The 24,039-nt window shown below is 33.9% G+C and overlaps 1 protein-coding gene across 28 annotated transcripts in view; it reads right to left on the bottom strand.

Moving 5' to 3' along the window:
- Positions 1–24,039, bottom strand: part of RIMS2 (regulating synaptic membrane exocytosis 2) — a gene marked incomplete at both ends in the record, with an annotated part of 562,776 nt that overhangs the window by 142,357 nt on the left and 396,380 nt on the right. For 12 of the 28 annotated variants that reach the window (XM_079722698.1, XM_079722697.1, XM_079722700.1 and 9 more), the window contains one exon: positions 5,388–5,488. The exons of the other annotated variants lie outside the window; for them this stretch is intronic. In XM_079722698.1, coding sequence (XP_079578824.1) covers positions 5,388–5,488 — 101 coding nt within the window. The remainder of the gene's footprint in view (positions 1–5,387; positions 5,489–24,039) is intronic. 28 annotated transcript variants of the gene reach the window in all.

Here is a 24,039-nt window from a genome sequence, read left to right as displayed (position 1 = left end):
TCCATATTCTTTGAAGATTCATAAATTCTTTCCCCCTATATTTGATCTCTGCTGCTTCAGTCTCTTTATTTGAGAATAAAGGGAACATTCAATGATAGTTGAGTTACACTAAAATCCTTTTCATCAGCTTAGTAATTTCTTTACCATTTCTTTTCAACCTTGTATTCATTTCTGGTGCCTATGGCACATTTGCTGTTATTATAAAAAATAATAACAAATATCTGCACCATTTATTAAGCATTTTACTAAATGCTAAACCATGTATATACATTATCTCATTTCCGCCTAATCATTGCTGTATGAAATAGATCTCAAAGCCCTTTTTAATGAAGAAACTGAGAGTAAGAGGTTAACCTACCGAAAGTAACCCAGGTGGAGTTTGCTTGTCTCCAGGCTGTGTTCTCATCTCCTACACTGTACTCAAGTGCTGCTGCCATATTTTGGTGATATTAGAGTCTTAAAGTACTCCTGACTCACAAACACCAAACTTATAAGCAGCCATAGGTGCCACTCCTCACCAGCCCCAACCTGTCTCCCCTCTTCTGGTCCTTACTGCTTGTGTTTTGAAAGTCAATTTAAAACACTTAAGGCTGGCCTTAAATGTGTATTCTCAGTGTTGAGAAGAGAGTAAGCTCTAATTAAGGGAACAGCTTAGTTAACAATGGTGATCTACCCGCCAAAAATACTTTGCCTTTAAGTCTGAATTTTTTTATATTGATACTGCCTACAGCTCCATCGTGTGAGGTTTATTTGTATTTACAGACCTTTTTTTAAAAACTATCTCTGTGTTGTATAGTTCATGTTATAATGTAAGTTACTTTAGTGGGATTGCTTTCTTTCTAATATGTCTCTTTGAAATCAGTGAGTGGATCCTTACAAGACAAGAAGCCTGGAAGAAAAGGTGACAAGTGCCCAGGATCAGGTATGTACAAAGAATGGAGAAAAAAATTTTTTTCCTTTCTTTTGCAGTGTTGTGCTCCACTCCCAGAATACTGATCAGTCTATTAGACTGCAGGTTAAATGGACTAATATGAACTTCTGGTCCACATTTGAAAAGTTCTGCAAAATTTATGAGCTATCTTGCTTAATTCTAGAGTGATAAATAAGAAAACAGAAGATTATAAGTGCTACAATAGGGGTAAAATATTTTTGTGATAATTTTGTGGGAACATTACCACCAAAAAGGAACACTTTTTTTTTCTACAGAGAAATAAGCTTTGAGTTCCAAATAAACATGGTATCAATAAACTGTGTAGCTTCTCTGTTGAAATCTGATGGACTACCCTTTTAAAAAATATCCTCCAAGGGCTTCCCTGGTGGCGCAGTTGTTGAGAGTCCGCCTGCCAATGCAGGGGACACGGGTTCGTGCCCCAATCCGGGAAGATCCCACATGCCGCGGAGCTGCTGGGCCCGTGAGCCATGGCCGCTGAGCCTGCGCGTCCGGAGACTGTGCTCTGCAACGGGAGAGGCCGCAACAGTGAGAGGCCCACGTACCGCAAAAAAAAGAAAAAAAAAATCCTCCAAGTTCATTTAAAAACATTAAATATGGCTAATTTAAAAAGCAAACATCATATAGTTATATAAATATTATCAAATTCTCCATATTAATTTTCAGATATACCTACATTGTTTATCAATTATTGCTAATTATTGTAATTATGTAACTCATGGAAGGGTAGTTGGTCTATGCTGAATTATAATTCACATTGTTAAATGTAATAAACAAATCATGTTTTTCTGAACCAATGGAGAGCAGAGAACATTGGTTTTAAGTTGATCCTTAAATTATGTTGAGAGTAGAATAGATGAATCACATGTAAACTGGTATACAGACAATGCAGTAGGCATGAAAGGGTGCATTGGCTACATAGTTAAATTCTGTTGAGGGAAAAGCCCTGAGAAATCATCCACTGGTTAAATAGGAATCATGTCTGCATGTGGTTTTGATGCTTTTATTAAATATAGGCTGTCTGCTTACAAATTTCCTCATATACTTAAAATACGTTTAGAAAGACAGTAACTTAATAGGCATTGCTCTGCAGGTACTTTCAAAGTGAATTACTGAGGAGATATTTTATAAATTAGTAAGAATTGTTTACAACTGTCAGTGCAGAATGCTTGAAAAATTCAGGGAAGCAAAGCCATTTAAAATGTGGAATGTGTAGTTTAAAAAACACTTTGCTAACAATTATATTCCATGAAAGCTTCTTTATAGCTTCACTAGAATTTCAGGAATATAGCTCATAAGTATAGCATATGCTCCATAGGCTTTGGATTTAATCTCAGTTATCTCAAAATTGAAAACCAGATTAGCTACAAATAATACTTTCCATGATTTAATGTGAACTTGGGTAGATTACTTAACCTTTCTATGGCTTAGTTCCCTTACCAATTAAATGATTTTTTCACGAATTAGAGTTAATGTATTAAAGTGCATAGCTCAATAGCAAGTATTTAATTGGCACTTGTTCTCAAACAAGGAAGAAAAGAATGGAAATATAAGGTGAATATCCCTAGTTAAAAAGAGAGGGGATGGGGCTTCCCTGGTGGCACAGTGGTTGAGAGTCTGCCTGCCGATGCAGGGGACACGGGTTCGTGCCCCAGTCCAGGAGGATCCCACATGCCGCGGAGGGGCTGGGCCCGTGAGCCATGGCCGCTGAGCCTTGGGCGTCCGGAGCCTGTGCTCCGCAACGGGAGAGGCCACAACAGTGAGAGGCCCACGTACCGCAAAAAAAAAAAAAAAAAAAAAAGAGAGGGGATGCAGTTGAAAATTTGAATCTAAATAATTGTTAGTATGGAAATGAATAATAAATAAATCTATACATGCGCTTGACTGAAAAGAATCCTCTGTAATTTTCTCTTTGATTCATGAGAGAGTTAGATCAAGGTAGGGATGATAGGCAGATAGATGACCCAGCAAAGACAGTTCCACATCAGGAAATTTGTAGTGGAACAAAACAGAGTCATGCTTTGGATCCTTTTCAAAAGTTGTACCTTAATGACTTGATTGCATTTTTGGTTAGGCTGAGTGCACAACTCCAGCAATAGTAAACAGAATTCTATGTACCTGACATTCAACAGATAGGATTTGTTAGATACTAGGAGAGGCCTTGTAAAGGAGTCAGATCACTTATTCTCAGAAGGAAGTCTTCATTTTTAAATGACCTCATCCATCACTGGCTTCTGGCTAAAACCCTAAAAAGAGGAAGTCACCTCATTCAGTTACCTGGAAGTAAATTTTACATGCAGCCCACCTTAGAGCAGTGGTTCTCAAACTGTAGTCCACATCTCAATCACCTGGGAGGCTTTTTAAAACCAGGAACATCACCCCTAGAGTTTTGATTAAGTAGGTCTGGAGCGGGTCAGAGAATTGCATTTCCAAAAGTCCTTGGGTGATGTTGAGGTTATTGGTCTGGGTCTACACTTTGAAAACCACTGCCTTAGAGAATACCTAGGAAATTATATTGCTTAGCATAATAAGTCCTTTGCCAAGACTTAAATTTTTTCTAACCTAAAATAATTCGTGTCAAAGTTATAAAACTTCGAAGCCTCAGGCATTCTTTAGTATTCCTATGGTCCATCCCCTTGTAATGAATTTCTGTCAGGTATCCATAACAAGAATCATTGCATTGCTTCTAAGGAACTTGTTTTTATTGTATGAACAATGTAAATCATATGAGTGACCCAGTTTCCTTTTCTGCCTTTGCTGCTTGTGAGGAAGCTCACAGTCAAAATATAAGCCCCACATGTAGCAGGTGTATAGGATCTCACACTATGCATTTTGTTCACAAGCTTTACTTCTGGCATTACCTTGTTTTTTCTTGACCTCATTTTCCCTTGATACTCATTTCTTCATTGATGATATTATTGAGAGTATTTTATGTATTTTTAAGAATCATCTACATTCCTTCATGAAGTATAGTGGGATATAAACAAACAAAACAAATATGTGTTATCTTATGTTTATGGAAGCTTTAATATCCTATTTTATCAGGACTTCATGCCTTGGTCTTTGGATTACATAATATGTATAAATGAGAGATTAGAGCATAGCAGATGCCACAAAAGATCAGGTCTTTCTTCCTATTTAGCCCTAGGCAGAAATATTTTTAAAAGTACCTGGAAAGGCACAGATATCATTTCTGATACCAAGCTCAAAAGGTTAGAGATGTATCTGAAATATTCTATCACTGCAAATCTGTTTTCTGTGAAATTCACTGAACCTATTTGAAGTTATTCATATTTTCATTTTAGAATGAAATTTCTAGAAGTTAAAACCTGCTAAGTAAAGGCAAGGCTATTTTTTGTTTGTCTTAAATTTACCTTTCTCTTGGCATTAGGCCTGTGCCATTTCCAGGACAGCAGAACAATCCTGTATTCACCACATCAGTCAATATTCATGTACTCTAGGGAAGAGATTGGTGGCTTGGAAGGTGATGCTGAGGTAAGAATATCTGCCTCCTCTAGGTTGTATAATGGAGAAACTGAAACCTATGCTACCTACCACATACGCACATCCCGCATAGCCAGTTGTGCTTTACTTCATAAGTCTTATCTTTACTGAAGAATGGGCTATAATTGAGAGAAACTGAAGGTAAGGATAAAATAGACCTAACTGTATAAAAATCCAAATTGCTTTTCTCTAATACACAGATAACAGACCACAAATATTACATGACTACAATGATTAGACCACATAACAATGAAACGTTAGGAATAAGTTTTGTTATTTTCATTCTTTTGTTAAATCTTAAATAGGTACCTCAGAGCGAAGTCTTTGAATGAATAATATGATGAGCCTAAAAATGTTTTGAAAATATAAAGGCAATGAAGGGCAAGAGCAATGAAATAATATTTTTTTCCTACATTGGTAGACTTCACACCTCAATTTATTACCAAAAAGTGGTTCAAAAAGATTCTCACTAAAAAACTTTTTGAATTCTTTACAACACCTCATGAGTATGTATTTTGTTCCAATAACTTATTAATAAATCAGATTGAATTAAAATGCTATAAAGTAAAAAAATTCTATATGTAGGAAAACCATAAGATGATAATAGAAGTTCTTCCTAAACATTTTTGAGGGTGTTAGGGCCTTTATAAGTTTTATAAAATGAAAAATTCTAAAAGCTTTGTTCTTCAGATCATTTATGAGTTTCATTTCCTTAATCTCCTATATTATATAATGGTTTTTCTAAATAGTAAGGCAAATCTATACCTAAAAGTTGGTATACAAACACATCATAAATTTTAGCATTTAATAATATCATGGGGCCATTGCATTATATGTTTGTGTCTGACTAATCTGCATTCAGCAGTTTGAGAATCTAACAGTTTCATATGATTAACTGATTATTTTACAACTTTTAAAAAGAAAAATGTCTTGCCTTTGATTGGTAATCTTGTTCCAGTCTGGGATCTGATCCGGCTACCTGTTTGTATTTGTTAATTTTCATTTGGCGATTTCTCTCCTCTATATCCATAGCACCTATCGAGTAGAAAGAAACCCATAAAATTAATGTTCAGTTCTTATTTCTGAGCCCAACTTACAGGACGTATAAAAGAAGAAATGCTAGGATGATATATTACTTTCATTCAAGGTAGTATGTACAAATTAAATGTCATTTTTTAGATTTATTTAAGTATGCAATTTGGTGAATAAAAGCATGATTATTAAATATGTAAAATAATTTAAATCTGAATAAAATGTAAACAAATGTAAATAGAAGACAACAAATCTTCATTAGATAGAAAACACCTTCTGGTACATATATGTCCAGGAGAATATATTTGACAGCACGTAAATATGACAATAGTAATATTATAAGAATTTTGGCTTGTAATGAATTCATCAAGGTTCGAATTATTTACTGGAAAGAGGTTGTCTCATTGGTTTCAAATACAATTTTACAATTGCATTTAGAATTATCATAAAATCGTCCCATGTATTAAAGCAGGTTGCTCCAACATACGTGTGGATGCAGTTATCAAGATCTTTTGAACTTGAATTTTCTAGAACTAGGATCAAGAAAGAGGCACTTGGAATAATACTCCTGAAAACATACCATGCCTGTAAAGGCACAAAGTATTACTGAAATCATTTTAGGGGAAAACAAGAATGTAAGGAGGTGAGAAACTGAGATAGTAAGCCTATAATAAGATGAGATTAATGCTGTCTATAACAGGTGCTTCTTCAAAACACATCAACTATAGATATCAAGAGGGTCTTTAAGAACTTTGGTTAGAATAAGAACTAAATTCAGTAAGCAAACCTTAGCAAACATGAAAAAGTGCTTTAAAATTATATTTATGATTTTTATTAAAGAGATTTTATAGAGAAATTCCATTTCTCATTAATAGGCATAATGGAAAAACAAAATCTCAATTGTATGCTACAAACCTACAAACTGGGAAAAATAATCATAGCTTAGTAGGTTCAGTGGGTTTCTACAATAAAATGTTGTTATGTAAATCCACAAACACTGGGTCTAGGTAAGAATGTAAACATACACACACATACCCCTGGCTTAAGATCATAACTTTAAAACTGCAGTAAAGACATATAGACAAAAGTGTGCCCATTCAAAAATAGGTATTTTAATACTCATCCTGGGAAAAACCTCACTGTATATTTGATAACTGCTAGTAAAAAAATTTTAAGTAAAATTTGATAATTAAAATAAGATACAAAGGGAAGAAAAAGTTTCAAAAAGAATTAAGAAAATCTTGACTAAAAGAATGTATAAAGAGTTTAGATTATATGACATCTAAGTAAAAGAGCAAATTTAAATCAACTAAACAGTTTGAGTCAAATTTTAATAATGATTTGATTAATTGATTCTGTGCCAAATTATAAAATGGGGAATAGAAATATAATGTTAATATCAGTTGAATGATACACAAAATCAAGTGAGTGCTTCCATGATATAAGTGTGAAATATAGTCAATTATAAATGTCTATTACTCTATTAAAATACAATATTGGAATTGTTTGTACCTCAAGAGATATTCTCAGATAAATATGTTTATTTTCTCCAAGGGCAAGGGAACAAAAAAGCCATCCCAGCTTCAAAAAATTATGTGTGCTGAAAAAAATATTAGCTAAATTAAGTGTTTGGGAAGTTTCTTTTAAAAAGTTTAATTTTGATATTATAGTAGCAAAACAGTATTTTAAATATAAATAGCACCAATAGACAAAGTTTAAACACATTTTACATATACATAAATATACATATACATATTGACATATACACATACATACGTACATACATATATACATTTTCTAATATTGAGACTATTTCCTGGACATCGACCTCCTATGACACTACATTAAATTCTTCCTGATTATTAGATAATAATGTGTAATATTCAAATTGTCTCAAATTCTTTTTGGTATAAGGTAAATTATTAATCAAGTAAACTAAGAAAATATGATTTCTTATTTCATTAATATCTTAATAACATAAGCCATTTAAGAGGTTTACTTGTTTTTAAACCAATAAACTAATTGTGGTTATTCTGAACTTGAAAAAGACTACTTAATGTGTCCAAAAAGTTAAAAAGTCATATTTATTGTGTTGGTATGGCAATCAGGTAAAAAAAAAAAGTTAAGTTATAGGTAGATTTTGTAATCAGAGATGCAGTTGAAAATGGCCATATTAACCAACAGTAAGACAGTGGTTGCTTAGGTTTCTACATTTACACTACGAAGATCATCAGGTTCACCTTCAGTGATTTCTGTAGTGCACTTCAAGCAATAGTTTTAAGTTTGCTTTTCCAAACACACACACACACACACTCTCTCTCTCTCTCTCTCTCTCTCTCTCTCTCTCGGGGTCCCAAAGCAGCTTCACACACCACACTTCTTTGAAATAGGGATATAGGTCTGGCAATAATGCAATTCATAATGAAGCTAAACAGTGATCAGAATATTGTAGGACTGCTGACTCAGTGACCCCATCTTGTGATCTTAAGCAAAATGCTCAAATCTGGGGATCTTAAGAGGGAAAAATCTCAAGTCCAACAGCAAAGCTCAAAGAAAGAACACCAAAATTCAGAAAACAAATTAGAGAACCTATGATTACAACATCAGGGAAGTTTAAGACTATTATTAATCTTATCTAAATCCAGAAACTGCGTTGGTTAGTATCCCAAATTTTTGTGGCTAATTTAATGATTTTTCTCTTTTCCCCACCCTATCCTTTTCTTCTATTGATATATAAATATTTCGCTTCAGGTTTAAAAAAGTCTTCCTTTAACTGAGATTAAAAAGTTTCATTTCACTAAGTGGCTATCTGTTTCATGAGGGTTTCTGATGAAAATAATCACATCTGTAATTCCTTTTTTCTTTGATTATTATATGTCTTCACAAAACTTAAGATGTGCCTTTAAATAATCTGAGATTAGAAAACAAATTACATTGTTTATATATATATATATATATATATATATATATATATATATATATATATATATATTTTTTTTTTTTTTTTTTTTTTTTTTTCGGTACGCGGGCCTCTCACTGTTGTGGCCTCTCCCGCCGCGGAGCACAGGCTCCGGACGCGCAGGCCCAGCGGCCATGGCTCACGGGCCCAGCCGCTCCACGGCATGCGGGATCCTCCCGGGCCGGGGCACGAACTCGCATCCCCTGCATCGGCAGGCGGACCCTCAACCACTGCACCACCAGGGAAGCCCCATTGTTCATATTTTTAACAAAATAATACATCAAGAATTTGTGGAGTGATCATTAAAAATTTACATTTTATCATTGGATTTCTTCTAAAGTTTATCCTTGTAAAGGTATATGTTAAATTTGCTTTCCAGTTAAATTTAAGAATTAAAGACATTTGTGCAATGTCTTAATCAAATTTTTATTAATAGTGAAAGATTTCCAACAAAAACTATTCCTTGTTGAAACTATCTAAATAATTGATGACAATATAAATAAAATGTATTTGCACACAACACATACAGAGATATCATAAATGTAGTCTGAACATAAATCAAAATATTATGAGGCCTTTTTCTGATTGAAGCTACAAAAGTATATTACTTACCTATTAGAAATCTATTTACAAAATTAACTATATTTTGCCAAATCATCAAAGAAAGGAAAAAAATTTTTGATAACTATCCTATTGAATCCTAGTTTACAAAATTTTCTTCTAAAAAAATACAAACAATGTGGAAGAGGCACAACAAAACAAATGATGATTATGGACAATAATGATGACAGTGACAGAAATAACATATTCCAAATGGACAAAGTTTAAAAGGCCAAATTCATGTACTCTTTAAATGCTACAGTCACCAGTTAGGCATGTGCCAAATTAAGTATAATAAAAAAAGGTATAATCAGTGTATGCAGCTGTTTTCTCACTTTGAAGTAACAATTACACAAGAAAAAGCATAGCTATTTGTGTGTTTATTTTGTAGATTCAGTAGAATAGAGTATAAAACAGTTTACTGATGTCTTTCAAAAGTCAAAGGAATAGGAATAGAAATTGTTAAAATGCATTGAGATAAGAATATGTAATACTGGGCTTCCCTGGTGGCGCAGTGGTTGAGGGTCCGCCTGCCGATGCAGGGGACACGGATTCGTGCCCCGGTCTGGGAGGATCCCACGTGCCGCCGAGCGGCTGGGTCCGTGCGCCATGGCCGCTGGGCCTGCGCGTCCGGAGCCTGTGCTCCGCAACGGGAGAGGCCACAGCAGTGAGAAGCCCGCGTACCGCAAAAAAAAAAAAAGAATATGTAATACTTAGTTATAATATTATTTTCAAAGGCAGTACAATTTAAAAAGAAAATACTGTCTTTGGTTTTATTTTACCTGCTCTTTCAAGAGTCTAATAACTGCAGAAACACTTTTCAGAGTGACAGTAATAAACTAGCTGTTGACAAAAAAATTAATGGTCATTTACATGAAAGTTTTCCAAAGTACCTGATGTACAAATATTAAAAGCAAATTACTTAAAAATAAAACATATTTGGTACTGTGTATTAAAAGGTTTTACAATGGTCATATTTTTGACCCTGAAATTTCACTTCCCAGGATCTTTCCTAAAGAAATAAATCAATGTGCAAAGATGTACATACATATTCATTACACCATTGTTTGATAATTGCAAAGGCCAGGGAAAAGAAACTCCAAATGTCCAAAATAGGGGATTAGTTAACTGCATTTATGGTATATCTACAGAATATTATATACTCACAAAAAATGATGAGAACAGTGTGCATGTGCATTCACATATATAAATTATATAAAATAAAGATACTACAATTAGTAATTATAAAACACTAAATGGTGGATATGGTACTATAGTTTGTATTGTAAAAAACCATATATATTCATAAAAACACATATGCACAAAATTGACAAAAAAGACAAAGACATGGAGTGAAAAAGATTTAAGATTTACACACCAGAGTACTTATCAGTTATCACTGGTTATTAGAAGTTAGTATAAGTGCTTTTGGTTTTTTATTTGGGTTAATATATAGTTTATAAAGTATCCACAATGATTATATACTATACAGAAAAGATATTTTTAAAACACACAAAATATAATGTTTATGTGAACAAGGACAAATTTTCCAGTTTGAAAACCTTATTTTTTTGTCATGATTTGATAGAATGCTTTGGAAATAAATGTTAAATAATTTTTAAGATGCAAATATGCAATCATTCATTATTTAATTTATCTTAGGGACATATATTTATTAAATAAAAGCTGTGGGTGTATTGATTAAAAGTGGTACAAAATAAGAAATACTTCCAAATGCAATAAAGCGCAGATCTTTCCAATTTTTATGAATGTTAATTCAAAAAATGATCTGACATGTTTTAAAATTTTCCATATTAGTTTTTTCAAGTGTAGGACTTAAGAAACTATGCAACAAAAATTAAAGAAGTTACTTTAAAATGATTTCTTCACAATCACTTGCCTGTAATGAATTTTCTCATATTTTTAGACAAAAACTTTATCATATACTAGAACCACATAAAAAGTACACTTTTGTTAGCTAAATTATTTGTTAAAAGAGATGTAATGCAGGGAATAACAAATATTGGAACACATTAAATTGAGAAAAAGTATGGAAATAAATATTGTGAAAAATTAAAAATTATGCACCAGATTATTCTGTATTACTACTAGGGCAAATAGAAGCATTTTCTTTTAAAGTGTAAATAAACTTAGTCTTAACTGTGCAACTAAGATACACAAATTTTGAAGAATAATTATTTCCAAATCAATCAATTTTGAGGATTTTTCTACTGTTGTCACTAGGAAATAACACATTTGGAATGAAAGAAAATATAATTTATTTTTCTTATAATGTGTTTACTTATTTGCTCCTAGGAATGCAGGAAAACTGAACTTCATAGTTGCCTAAGTAAAATGTGGAATTAAATGAAACATAAGAGTTCTAGAAACTTATAAACTGTGTCCTACTGTGAGGTTCATAGTTATGGGCTATAGTCTTTTGAATTATGTTCTAAACCTTTATGATCTGTTTAGATACTTAGCTTACCTGTGTATCTGTATTCTGTTTCTCTATTAACTCTCTGCCATATTCATTAAATAATACTTCAAAGGAGATGTTATAGATAAATTTCAGACTCCTTTCACTATAGTCAAAAGAAACTCATATGCAAACTACTTTAGGACATAAGTTATAAGGAGTGATCTAGTGATCTCAGGAAACAGAGTATGTCTACTTTTGATATCTACATTCAGTGAACAGACTTACTGAGACTTTATTATTCAGAGGACTTGGATTTTAGCATCATTTTATGTTTCAACATGTAAAATCAGGATGTACTTGGGATCACGGTGGAAGATCAGGGTTTTGTCCATGGAGAGTGCAGAGAAGGTAATCATCACAGAGTTGATAGGGCTTTGGAATTGCCCAGATTTAGGGTAATGAGTATATTTATGATACATAGGATTGAAGAAAATCTTAAAAACAGCACTGGTTTAGAAGGTGAGAGTCAACACTTGGGTTCGAGTCTTAATTTCATGAGCCCTATAACTGCAAGCACTTCATTTCACCCTTCTGAGCATAAAGTTCATCATCTGTAAAATGAATAATTTGGACCAGATACTCATTATGATTCCTTCTGCTCTACAACTCTCTGGTTAGTTAATTCTGAAGGCAAATGATGTTTGTTTGTTCTTTTATATTGTAATACCTACTTCATCAATATAGATAATGTAAAGTGTACTAGAAATTCTTGCTGTATTTGCCCTGGTATTGCATTCATTAAAATTTCCTTTATAGAATGTGTGTATGCATGTGTGTGTGTGTGTGTGTGTGTGTGTGTGTGTGTGTACAGAGGCAGGGAGAGGAATGGGATGAAGGAAGAAGGGAGGGAAGGAGAAAGGCAAAGAAAGAGGAAGGGAGGGAAAGAGAAAATTGAAAAGCTCATTAAACCAGGAACTTTGCCCAAGAAAAAAAATCATAAAGGTGATCTAATCTAGAAGCATCTTTTAGACTAGCTAAAGTGTAACTGTTTCACCTACATATTGATACATTTGTCGCAGGCTGTACAGTGACATCTTTAGGAGAAAATGTTTAGCAACCTTCTAATAACTTAATTATTTTAAACTTGTTAGTCACAATTCCTATATCTTTAAAATAACCCTTAGTTCAGAGGATAAACTAAATCTTAAAATGAAAGGCCTTAAGGAAGGAATGCAGTGATTATCACTAAAATTGCTTCTAAGAAAAAATGCAATAACCATTGATAAAAGATAAAAACATGAGTCAGATTCATCAGGTTAATAAACTATTTCTCATATGTGTTCAGCACTTAGGAATGTTCTGACTTTTCCCTGAGAGCTAAAATCTACATTAAGGAAGAGATAATCCACAGAGTAGCACATATTATTACCATGAGTATGACTTGTCTCCTATTGTGTTTTGGTATGACACAATTATCACAGACCACTGTGTCCCATATCTGGGGCCTAATTAACATATCCTTAAGATATATTTCAACTACATCCACTCTTTACACACATCAAAAGATTGCACAGAAGATATGAAAGGAGCATAATAAAGAAATTTAAATGCATCTTTACATTTGTTTGTTTAGAAACAAATAGAAATTTAAATATACTTAGAAATACTGACAGTTAATTTAAAAATCATGAAAAAATAAAAATATCCATCATATAAAAACTGGGATAAGACCTATGCTGGAAAAGAGACCCATATAATTTTTCTTATGTATATTAGTGTGGTAATTAATAATAAATCGATATATGCCCTTGAATGAAGTATTTAGAAATATGGCTTTCAAGTAGTACTTCTGCTTGGACATCAAGCTGTAATATTGATTACTATTGGTCAATGGTACAAGAATCAGTATACGGAGCAACTAATGTCACACAGTATACAACTCCCTCAGAATTCAAAGAAATGCATCCTAAATATTTCATGAATAGGGACATTTTACAAAACATTCCTGTTCAATACTGAGAAGAAAGAGGAATAACATTTAGATGAGATCACTCAGAGAAAGAAGGATGAGAATTAGATGAAGAGGCATCAGGAGAGACTAACCTAAGTTAGAGATTGAAATGAATTTCATTCAACTTTCCAAATACCCACATGGTAATATCAGTTGCACGGAGGATCCTTAAATAAAACTGCAAATTGGATTGAGTTGGTCTCCACTGACATTAGTGCTCCCTTTCTGAATTCCTCTCTTCCTGCTCTCCTCTTTCTAGACCTCTAGCATTGTTCTTTCATGTTGTGTGCCGTAAAATGTCCCCTCTTGCATTCTCCACCTTGTCACAGATAAAGTGCCCATTTCCTGAGGTTAAGGGCATGGATTCTGGCACCGAATCTGATTCCTTCAGTTTAAATTCCAGCTTTAAATGACTGCAGTTAAGTTATTTAACTGATCCGTATCTGAATTTTTCAATTTATAAACTAGAATTAAAAATAGTATTTACAAAGGGTGGGAAACTCAGTTATGGATTAAAATAATTTATACTACAGTGACTTAAAATTATCCAAAATGTTGACAGCATTTCTGAAATCTGTGATTGAGGAAATGCAAAGTTCAAGTTGGTTTTGATCACTGAGTCCTAGTTTTGCAACTACCCCAAGCCCAAACCCTCCCAATCCCCTTGTCTGAGCTAGTTCTTACACTGGGTCTCCCAAGAGTAAAATCTATAGTATCTGGAATTAACTTCCAAGTCACCAATTATTCATCACCATTCCAAGTTTGGTAAGTGGGGCCCACCGTATCTCGTATAAAAACAATGGATTTTTACATGATGTGAGCATTTGTGCCTGTATAAGTGAGCCTTATGTATTTGCGCTATAAAGTTAGAATACCCAAATGTAGAGAGCCTCTTACTGTATCTCCAATACTGAGTCAAGTGCAATATGTTATCTGGTTACTGCTGGTTCCCTCTTATTTCATGGTGACTTTACTCAAAGAAAAACTTTATCACTGAGTACTGTAGTTAAGTCTGATATTATGAAACTTATGTCTCAAAGGTACCCCCAAATGTCATATTTGCCAAACCCAGTGATCATTCCTCAGAACCATTCTACTGGCCCTCACTGCAGCATTTGATATAATTACTACACTATCCTTGACACTCTCTCCTTCAACTGTTTGGCCATGCACTTTAATGCCACTCCTTTAGTTCACTCTTTACTAGACATTGTGTTGGCTCATCTTCCTCAGTCCATCTTTCAAATACATGCATTTCCTAAAGTTTTATTCTATCCCTGAGTGATTCTGTCTAAATCCACAGCTTCAACTGTCACTTCAATGATGAGGGTTCCTGGGCTTCCCTGGTGGCGCAGTGGTTGAGGGTCCGCCTGCCGATGCAGGGGACACGGGTTCGTGCCCCGGTCCGGGAAGATCCCGCGTGCCGCGGAGCGGCTGGGCCCGTGAGCCATGGCCGCTGAGCCTGCGCGTCCAGAGCCTGTGCTCCGCAGCGGGAGAGGCCACAACAGTGAGAGGCCCGCGTACCGCAAAAAAAAAAAAAAAAAAAAAAATGATGAGGGTTCCTACCTTCACCTTTCCTGTAACCCTAAGATTCACATTTCTGCTTATCTCCTAAATGCACCTAAAATCCCTATCAGCACCTAAAACTCAGCTTGTCCCAAACAAGTTAAAGTTACTTCTCATGTCTGCTCTTCCTTTAGTTATCAGTAAATGTCTAAAATATCCAGAATCTATTTCTTTGTTAATTGCCTTGCTTGTTCTTGATCTTTCTTGGTTAACTGACCACTGCTTTAGACTCAAAGCTTTAGTCCTTTCTTGGTTTCCCAGCTCATCCGCTGTAGTCATCTCTTCTCTCTGAAGCTGTAGGTCAACCCTATCCATTACCATGCTCTGTTTTGGGGTGGGATTTGGCTCTAAATTGCTTGAGTTGTGTTAGATTAAGTTTTTCTATTAGCATATATTTAGTACTGTTTGAGTAATATATTAAAATTCATTTTAACTTTGTATATTTTCAATAATTTTTAAAGTCAGATTTATTAAGGCATAATTTACAAAAATTAATATTCACACTACTTAGGTACAAAGGTCTATGACATTTGATAAATATATATAGTCATGCAGCCTCACTGCAAGCTACAGAGTATTTCTGTCACCCTAAAATGTTCCCTGGTGTAGCTTTGCTGTCAGTCCTCTCTCTGCCAGCTCAGATAACCACTGATCAGATTTTGATCTAGCTTTTAATTTTCCTTCAATAATGTTTTTAGACTAAAATTTTATTTGAGCAAGGCATAGCAAATGAAATGTAACAACGCTTTTAAAAATACACAGTTAAGGGGCTTCCCTGGTGGCGCAGTGGTTGGGAGTCTGCCTGCTAATGCAGGGGACACGGGTTCGAGCCCTGGTCTGGGAGGATCCCACATGCCGCGGAGCAACTAGGCCCGTGAGCCACAACTACTGAGCCTGCGCGTCTGGAGCCTGTGCTCCGCAACGGGAGAGGCCGCGATAGTGAGGCCCGCGTACCGCAGTGAAGAGTGGCCCCCGCTTGCCACAACTAGAGAAAGCCCTCCCACAGAAACGAAGACCCAACACAGCAAAAATAAATAAAATAAGTTAATAAACAAACAAACAAAAAATACACAGTTAAAATCTTGCATTCTAGAACTTGATACTAATGTTCTGGCACAATTAAGTTCTTAACAATGATAGTAATACTCTGTACATGCCAGGAATTGTGCTAAGAGCTTTGCATGTGTTATAATTATGTTACTCACTCAGCACAGCTGTTTGTGGTAGGACTTATTATTTTTTCAATTTTACTCATTAGAAAATTTGTAAGGTGGCTGACATTGGTCTGTTCTCCAAAACTTATAATCTGAAATATTTAGTCATGAAATGACTCTGTCTCTCTCTCTCAACACACCACTCTCAACTCTTGTTTAATTCGTTTTTCTTCCCAATGTTCTCCCTTTTAAAACTTCCCTTTTTCGTTTCTAGCTGCATCTCCTCTTTGGCTAATTTTCTTTTTTGGTAATCCTTCTTCAACTTATTTCCCTATGAGCCCAATCTTAACCTGTGATATAGTCATTTTTAATCTGTAATCTTCCTTTTAGAGATTCCTTCTGATTCTCATCCCTTACCTTGAATTGGTCTATCAACTTCCTTCACACTCTGCATGACCTTATAATCTATGACTAGGTTCTTCCCATCAGTTGCATCATGTAATTAATTAATGCAATACTTCTATTTATTGTCTTTCATTTTCCATTAAACTTTGCCTTTCCCATTGTTAGTTCCCTTCCTCATCCCTACCCTCACATCCCACACCCCATCCCCTCAAGCCTTTAAGCAGGCTGATAAAAGAAACCACCATCTGTCAAGTCACATCTTTCTCTTCAGCTAAATTATAACCTAATTTACATTCCCTTGGCAATTATCTCCAATATATTCATGCCAACTTACCCTTTTTTATATTAAACCTATTTACTGCTCATGCCAACCCATTTATATTACAATATTTTTATAGATATTAAAATATAGACCTTTAAACAAGCAAAGAGGAAGAAAGTGATCTGAAAACAATCATAATGTGCTTTTACCATGATTTATGAATATTCAGCAAGTATTGTGTATAAGTTAATACTTATTAAATAACTTGCTTACTAACTTGGCTTAACAATATGTACACTTTCCTTTCAACTGAAATAATTTTAAAAATATATTTTAACCATAACTACCATCCAGAGCTATACTTTTTTTTTTTTTTTTTTTTTTTTTTTGCGGTACGCGGGCCTCTCACTGTTGTGGCATCTCCCGTTGCGGAGCACAGGCTCTGGACGCGCAGGCTCAGCGGCCATGGCTCACGGGCCCAGCCGCTCCGCGGCATGTGGGATCTTCCCGAACCGGGGCACGAACCCGTGTCCCCTGCATCGGCAGGCGGACTCTCAACCACTGCGCCACCAGGGAAGCCCCAGAGCTATACTTTCTTCATTCATCTGTCTGGAAATCTGAAATATTTAAAACTCATCTGCCACTGACACTTAAATGCCTTTTCAGAAAAATATTTTACAGCAAAAATAATTCTTCTCTTCTGAAATTTAAATGCCCTTATTTTACCTTTTGTTTATTGATCTTAATTACATATGTATCTCCTAGCTCCTTTACATAGTTGGGTTCTTCTTATTCTTCTGGTTTAGTTCAGATATTACTTCTTCAGACAAGACTTCCTGGATCACTCCATTTAAAATAACGTCTTCCTCATTCCAGTTGCACTAGGTTACATAAGTGTTTTTAATAGCACTTATAACTATCTAAACTTACCGAATTTAGTGGCCATTAACCCTCCCAAAAATATAATTTTCACAACGGGAGAGACCTTGTCTGCTGTTGTCATTGTTATATCCCTAGCACCTAGAATAACACCTGACATATAATAAATATTCAGTAGATATTTGTTGAACAATGAATTTTCAGGCTGTGAAATACCTTTATATCACTGGAATAAGAATTTCAGAAATACCTCTCTTTTAATTCAGCCAATTGTGATATATGATAGTTTAATATGCCATTATGATACCTATAGAAGTATGCGTCTGGCATAGTCAAACTTGCAGATTGTGTATTTTATAAAGGTATCTTAATAACCTCTGCTTTGGATTTTTCTTCCTCTCTTAATAAAGACTAATTATCATTATTTACACAGCAAACCTAGAATTAACTATAATTCTGAGTAGAAAATATATATATATTGGTGTTCAAAAAACATTGAGAAGGAATTTGAATAGTTTGAACAATTCACGACATATGTATTAAAAATAACTTTTTAGCTACCTGCCAGACACTTTATGAAAAATTTATCTAATCTTTAAAACAATCTTTCAATCCTCTATGAGAAAAGTGGTAGCTCACAGTTTTTTTGTTTATTTTTCCTTTTTTCGCATTTATTTGCTTACTCTTGAAATAGACATTTTTTCATTTTGGCTCGTCATTTGTTTTTATTCTTTTGAGGATTGAAAGTATATGCATACACACACACACACATTATCAACTCTCTTTTACTAAAGACGAAGCTGGAACTTGGAGAGATTATGATGCCTAAAATCACAGAGGCCTTCAAATCTCACACTCTACTGCTACATCAACATTCATGCTTCCTTAATAGGACAATAGAGGATAAAACATTACTTGTTTGACTGTCCTTTAAGTAAAGCATATTTGTTTTTTAAAAATATCTAGAATTAAGTAGTTTGTCTTGTTTCTCGTGCTACAGATGGACAACCAAACTGGTCAATAAGCACAGTCCAATGCCCAGCTCTACTATTAAAATATTTTTCTCTCCATTTTTAAACAATCCTAGACGTGGGTATATTATCTGAACTCCTTACTCATTTACGTAGATTATTGATATACTAAATTTAGATTCAAAACGCTATTGCAAAACCCATGATTTAGCTAATAACAAACATAAATCATAAGTGAAGAGCTAAATAAGTATATCTTTCTGAAAAAATAACCTTTGGTATAATTTGTTTTAGTAGTAATGATTAAAAAGAACTACCATTTTTTGATTATCTAGTATGGACAAAACTCCATGACAAGTTCTTTACAAGTATTACTACTTTCAATTTTTTTCAAATTACAAAAAATATAGAAATAATTGTTTCTCATTTCTATGTCAATAAAATTATTCAGTTAGATGGTTGGATATATATCATAATTTATTTACCCCTTCCTCCATTACTTAACATTCATGGTAGCATCCTTTTTGTTGCTACAAATAATGCTTTAGTGAAACTTGTACATACATTTTTATCTGAATCTCTATTTGTACCATATCAGAATCTGCAAATATTTTTAAGGCCCTTGGCATATATTAAAAAAATTGCGTTTTAGAAATATTAAATTATGCTGCCACTATTTTACCATACTCTCCCCAGCATTAAAATGCTGTTTTTTAAAGTAGGTAAAACATAGTATCTTTAAAAAAAAAAAGTCACCTATATGGTTATGAAAAAAATAAAGTATTTTTTATATATTTACTGACCACTGAATTTCTTGTTTAGTGAAATGTCTGTATATGTCTTTTGCCCATTTTTCTATTAGAGTTTTATAGAACATATAATTTGTTCAACAAAGTGATTCAGGTGTTAAGGCTTTTAATACTCTGAGTTGCTGCAAATAATGTTTCACAATTTGTTGTTTGCCTTTTAACTTGTTTATGTTGATTTTGATATTTTGAAGTTTATACCTGAGACACTGTAGTCAGATCTCTCTTTTTAAATTTACTTCACTGCTTTTATTCTTAGAAAGGCATTCTCCCTCCAGAGAAAAGCTCTTTTATGCTTTCATTAAACATAATTAACTCTATCTCACTGCAGTTCACTTTTGTTTAATAGGAAGTATAAGCAAGCAGCCCAAAGTCTCGTCCCTAGTGGGTGACAAAACTTGGTTTAGAATTCAGACCTAAATGGGTTCAATGTTCTTGCTGTTTCTATCCAACTCTCTTGCCTCAGAAATGATAAAGTGCATTTCTGGTGTAGCAGTCCTGATGCACAAGTTTGTATGAAAACTAGCTCCTAAACTGGTAGCTTCAAACTAGTATAAGATATGTGTAATGCATAAAACAAAATAAATTAATTTTATCTTTCCATCATATCATGGAAAGAATGCTTACACATCAAAATGCATTGGCTTCAATACAGCGGATTCAAAATAAAAATTGTTTTTTAATATGTTTTATACAATAATAAAGTAACAGCTTCACTTGTATAGAGCTTACTATGTACCAGACACTGTTTTTAGGTGCTTTACATATTAAATATTAACTGATTTCATCATTACAAAAGCACTTTGACGTAGCAGTATTCAGTTGGCCAAAAAGTGCGTTTGGTTTTTTCCATAAGATGGCTCTAGTAGCACTTAGTTGTCTTTAACTCCATTCGAAACAATTTTGTTAGATTTTATTGTGACAGCTGTCATATCAGCGTGCATTTTAAAAAAACTTATCAAACTTGGTGAATTTTTGTGTAGCCATTTTAATATTGAAGATGGAAGAAAAAGAGCAACATTTTCCGCATATTATGCTTTATGATTTCAAGAAAGGTAAAAACACAACAGAAACACAAAAAACGATTTGTGCACTGTCCAGAATTAGTCAACAGAAAATGCATAATCTTCCATCAGTATAATGCAAGACCGCATGTTTCTTTGATGACCAGGCAAAAACTGTTACAGCTTGGCTGGGAAGTTCTGATCCATCCACTGTATTCACCAGACATTGCATCTTCAGATTTCCATTCATTTAGGTCTTTACAAAATTCTCTTAATGGAAAAAATGTCAATTCCCTGGAAGACTATAAAAGGCACCTGTAACAGTTCTTTGCTCAAAAAGATAAAAAGTTTTGGGAAGATGGAATTATGAAGTTGCCTGAAAAATGGCAGAAGGTAGTGGAACAAACCAGTGAATACGTTGTTCAATAAAGTTCTTGGAGAAAATGAAAAATGTGTCTTTTATTTTTACTTAAAAACAGAAGGAACTGTTTGGCCAACCCAATATTATTATCTCCGTTTTACAGGTGAGGAATCTGAGGCAGAGAGAGCAACTTTCTCAGGATCACACAGCAAATAAGTGGTGAGACCGACCAGGCGGTCTAGCTGTATAGTCTGTGCTCTAATACTGCTTCTCAGACTGTTTCTTACCAGAACAATACTTCCTCCAACACAGATATTCTTATGAAAGAGAGTTAAACCGGACAATTGGCCTAGGTAAAATTGAATGTCATAGTATTAACAGGGCATGAATAATATTTTGAGAATTTAGCAGTAACATCTTACCATCAGGATTAAGTTCTTAACGCAATGCAGTTTTATTTCCATAAAAAACGTAAAAACAATGCATTCTAAACCCCCATTTTAAATATGAGACAGCTGAAACCTGAAGACATTAAATTACGTGTCTGGAATCACAGTTCACTAGCAAGATTAGGGCTAAAACTAGATCTCCTGACTTCTAATAATCTTTCCAATTTCCTCCACACCACCCCACACAAGGAAGAAATGCTCAAAACCATGTTTATTCCATGTTTGGGTATTCCTATTATTTCAAGATCCATGAACTTTCTTAACTCTCTTTTATTTGAGTATCTATAGGCTTTAAAAAATTAAGTATTACACTTTATCAATAGTAGCTTTCATATGTGATGTGATTTTTTATATATATGTACATACACATATTTCATTTGAGACTTTTTGGTTAAAGTATCACAATATTACTTAATAAAATGTTAAGCTTAAACTTATATAAAAATTTCTCAAATCTACTGTGTCTCTCATAACATCTAAGCTATTTAACACAGTATTGAACATAGAGTTGACATTATGTGCCTCCTTATAAACTGAATGATTTTCATTTTCTGATAAGATTTCAGTGTAGTAGGGTTATGGTTTTCATGACTGAGCAATCTTGCACTTTTTTTTTTTTTTTTGGTCATGCCGTGTGTCTTGCGGGATCTTAGGTCTCTGACCAGGGATGGAACCCGCATCCTCGGCAGTGAAAGAGCGGAGTCCTAACCACTGGACCGCCAGGGAACTCCCCATGACTGAGCAATCTTGAGTACCTGTGTCTTAGACTTTTGTTAATAATATTAAGTCCATTAAATATAGGAAGTAATGAAGAACAGAGAATATCTATAAAATAAATAGAATATGTAATGAGAAGTTTGGTAGTAAATCAATAATTGAAAATTTGGAGAAATTTCAGTAACAGTTTATATATGCATTTATATGTATACACATATACACTTATGTTAAACTTCCCGTACAATGAATGTTACTTCTCTTTACCTTTTAGAACATAATGCAAGTAGAACAAAATGGCAAATGAAAGCTCACAGCACTGAAAATATGGTATAGATGCCAAGCAAATATAATAAGAATTGAAGTGAAAATTCGAAATACATACCAATGGACAATATTCAGAACAATCAAAGAAACAAAACAAAAAAGGGAATCATTTTCATGCTAAAAAGAATACTGTGATTGCAATAATTTAGCCCAGACTTCTCTCCAGAGTTCCAGCCCCATACATCCAATGAATGCTGTTAGATATTTACACTTAAGTGTTCCAAAGGAACCTCAAACTAACCCATCCCCAAACTGAAGTCTTTATTTTGCACTTAAATATTTGTTCAACCCATATTCCCTGTAAGATAAAATATACCACCATATATCCAAACATTTCAGTCACGCAAGATTATCTTATTCTTCCTTTTCCTTTCATCAGTAATATCCAATCGATAACTGTCTTATAGATTCTACATCTTTAAATAACTTCTCATGTATCAACTGCCTCTATTGATTCAACCCATTATGATCTCTTAACTGATTTATGCAATATCCTTATAAATGATCTTTCTGCTTATATAGCTCCGTTCCATTTTTTACCTAGTCTCCAAAGTAGTCTTTCTAGAAACAAATATCTGATCATGTCTCTCTCTTGCTTTACACACCTCAATAACTTACACAATCTTCAGAAACCCTCCCCTGCCTTCTTTTGCCTAAACTTGTTTGAAGCCATTTTACCACATTGTTTCCTCTGCCTGTCATACTCTCTACACACAAGACCAACATATTTCTGGTTTTTAACGTTCAACTCAAGGATTATTGCTTCTGTGAAGTCTTTCTTGAACGAATTAATATCCATACTGCTTAGGTGGAAATAATAACACCACCCTTTGTGATTCCATTGTAGTCTATATATACATAAATCATGTATATATAGATTTCTCATAGCACCTATAATATTATTCAGTTTACTTGTTAAACTCACACTAGAAAAAGCCCGGGAGGATGGGGGCCATTTTGTGTGTCCTGTTATTTCCAGCACCTAGAACAGTACCACACAGTATGTGCTTAATAAATGTGTTGAATGAATGTTCAAGTTTTAGTCCAAGTGTTATTTCTCTCATGAAGCTTTGTCTGGCCATCTATGTGAAGCAAATTTTATTTGACTTTATACCTTTGTAGAATATATTGTTAGAGTCATCCACATTAGCACATAAACACAGCATGTTACCCACATATTTTAACTCCTCTGTGATACTGATAGCTTGTTTAGGGCATGTATTAGGTCTTTAGTATTTTCCATAATCTAGCACATTGCTGAACTCAAGATAAAAATAAAATACTTTTAGAATTATGTATTAAAAAGCTGAAAATAAGTTTTAAGTCTAAAATAAACTTAAGTACAAGTTATGATTAATTTGTTAATTTAATCTACCTGACTATATATAAATATACATATATGTGAATCTGGAGTTAGTTACCCAGTTATGGAAAAAATGCATATATACCTATAACATAAATTTAATCATTTTATTTTTATCCATCTAATTGGAGCAGTTGCTGTTAAAAGTTGAATATACAACTACCTAAAATAAAAATGCCTGCAGATTTAACATTTTGTTAATATAGGAAGAGAATGAAAAATTATAAAATAAGTAAAAAACAGTAAAAGATTTCTAAGGCAAGTTAGATAAATGAAAAATAACAAAGAAAAGCAGTAGAAG

The sequence above is a fragment of the Hyperoodon ampullatus genome, assembly GCF_949752795.1.
Source record: "Hyperoodon ampullatus genome assembly, chromosome: 17".
Taxonomy (NCBI): Eukaryota; Metazoa; Chordata; class Mammalia; order Artiodactyla; family Ziphiidae; genus Hyperoodon; species Hyperoodon ampullatus.
Note: the sequence above shows the minus strand (reverse complement) of the source record. Positions and strands in the feature narration are given on the sequence as shown.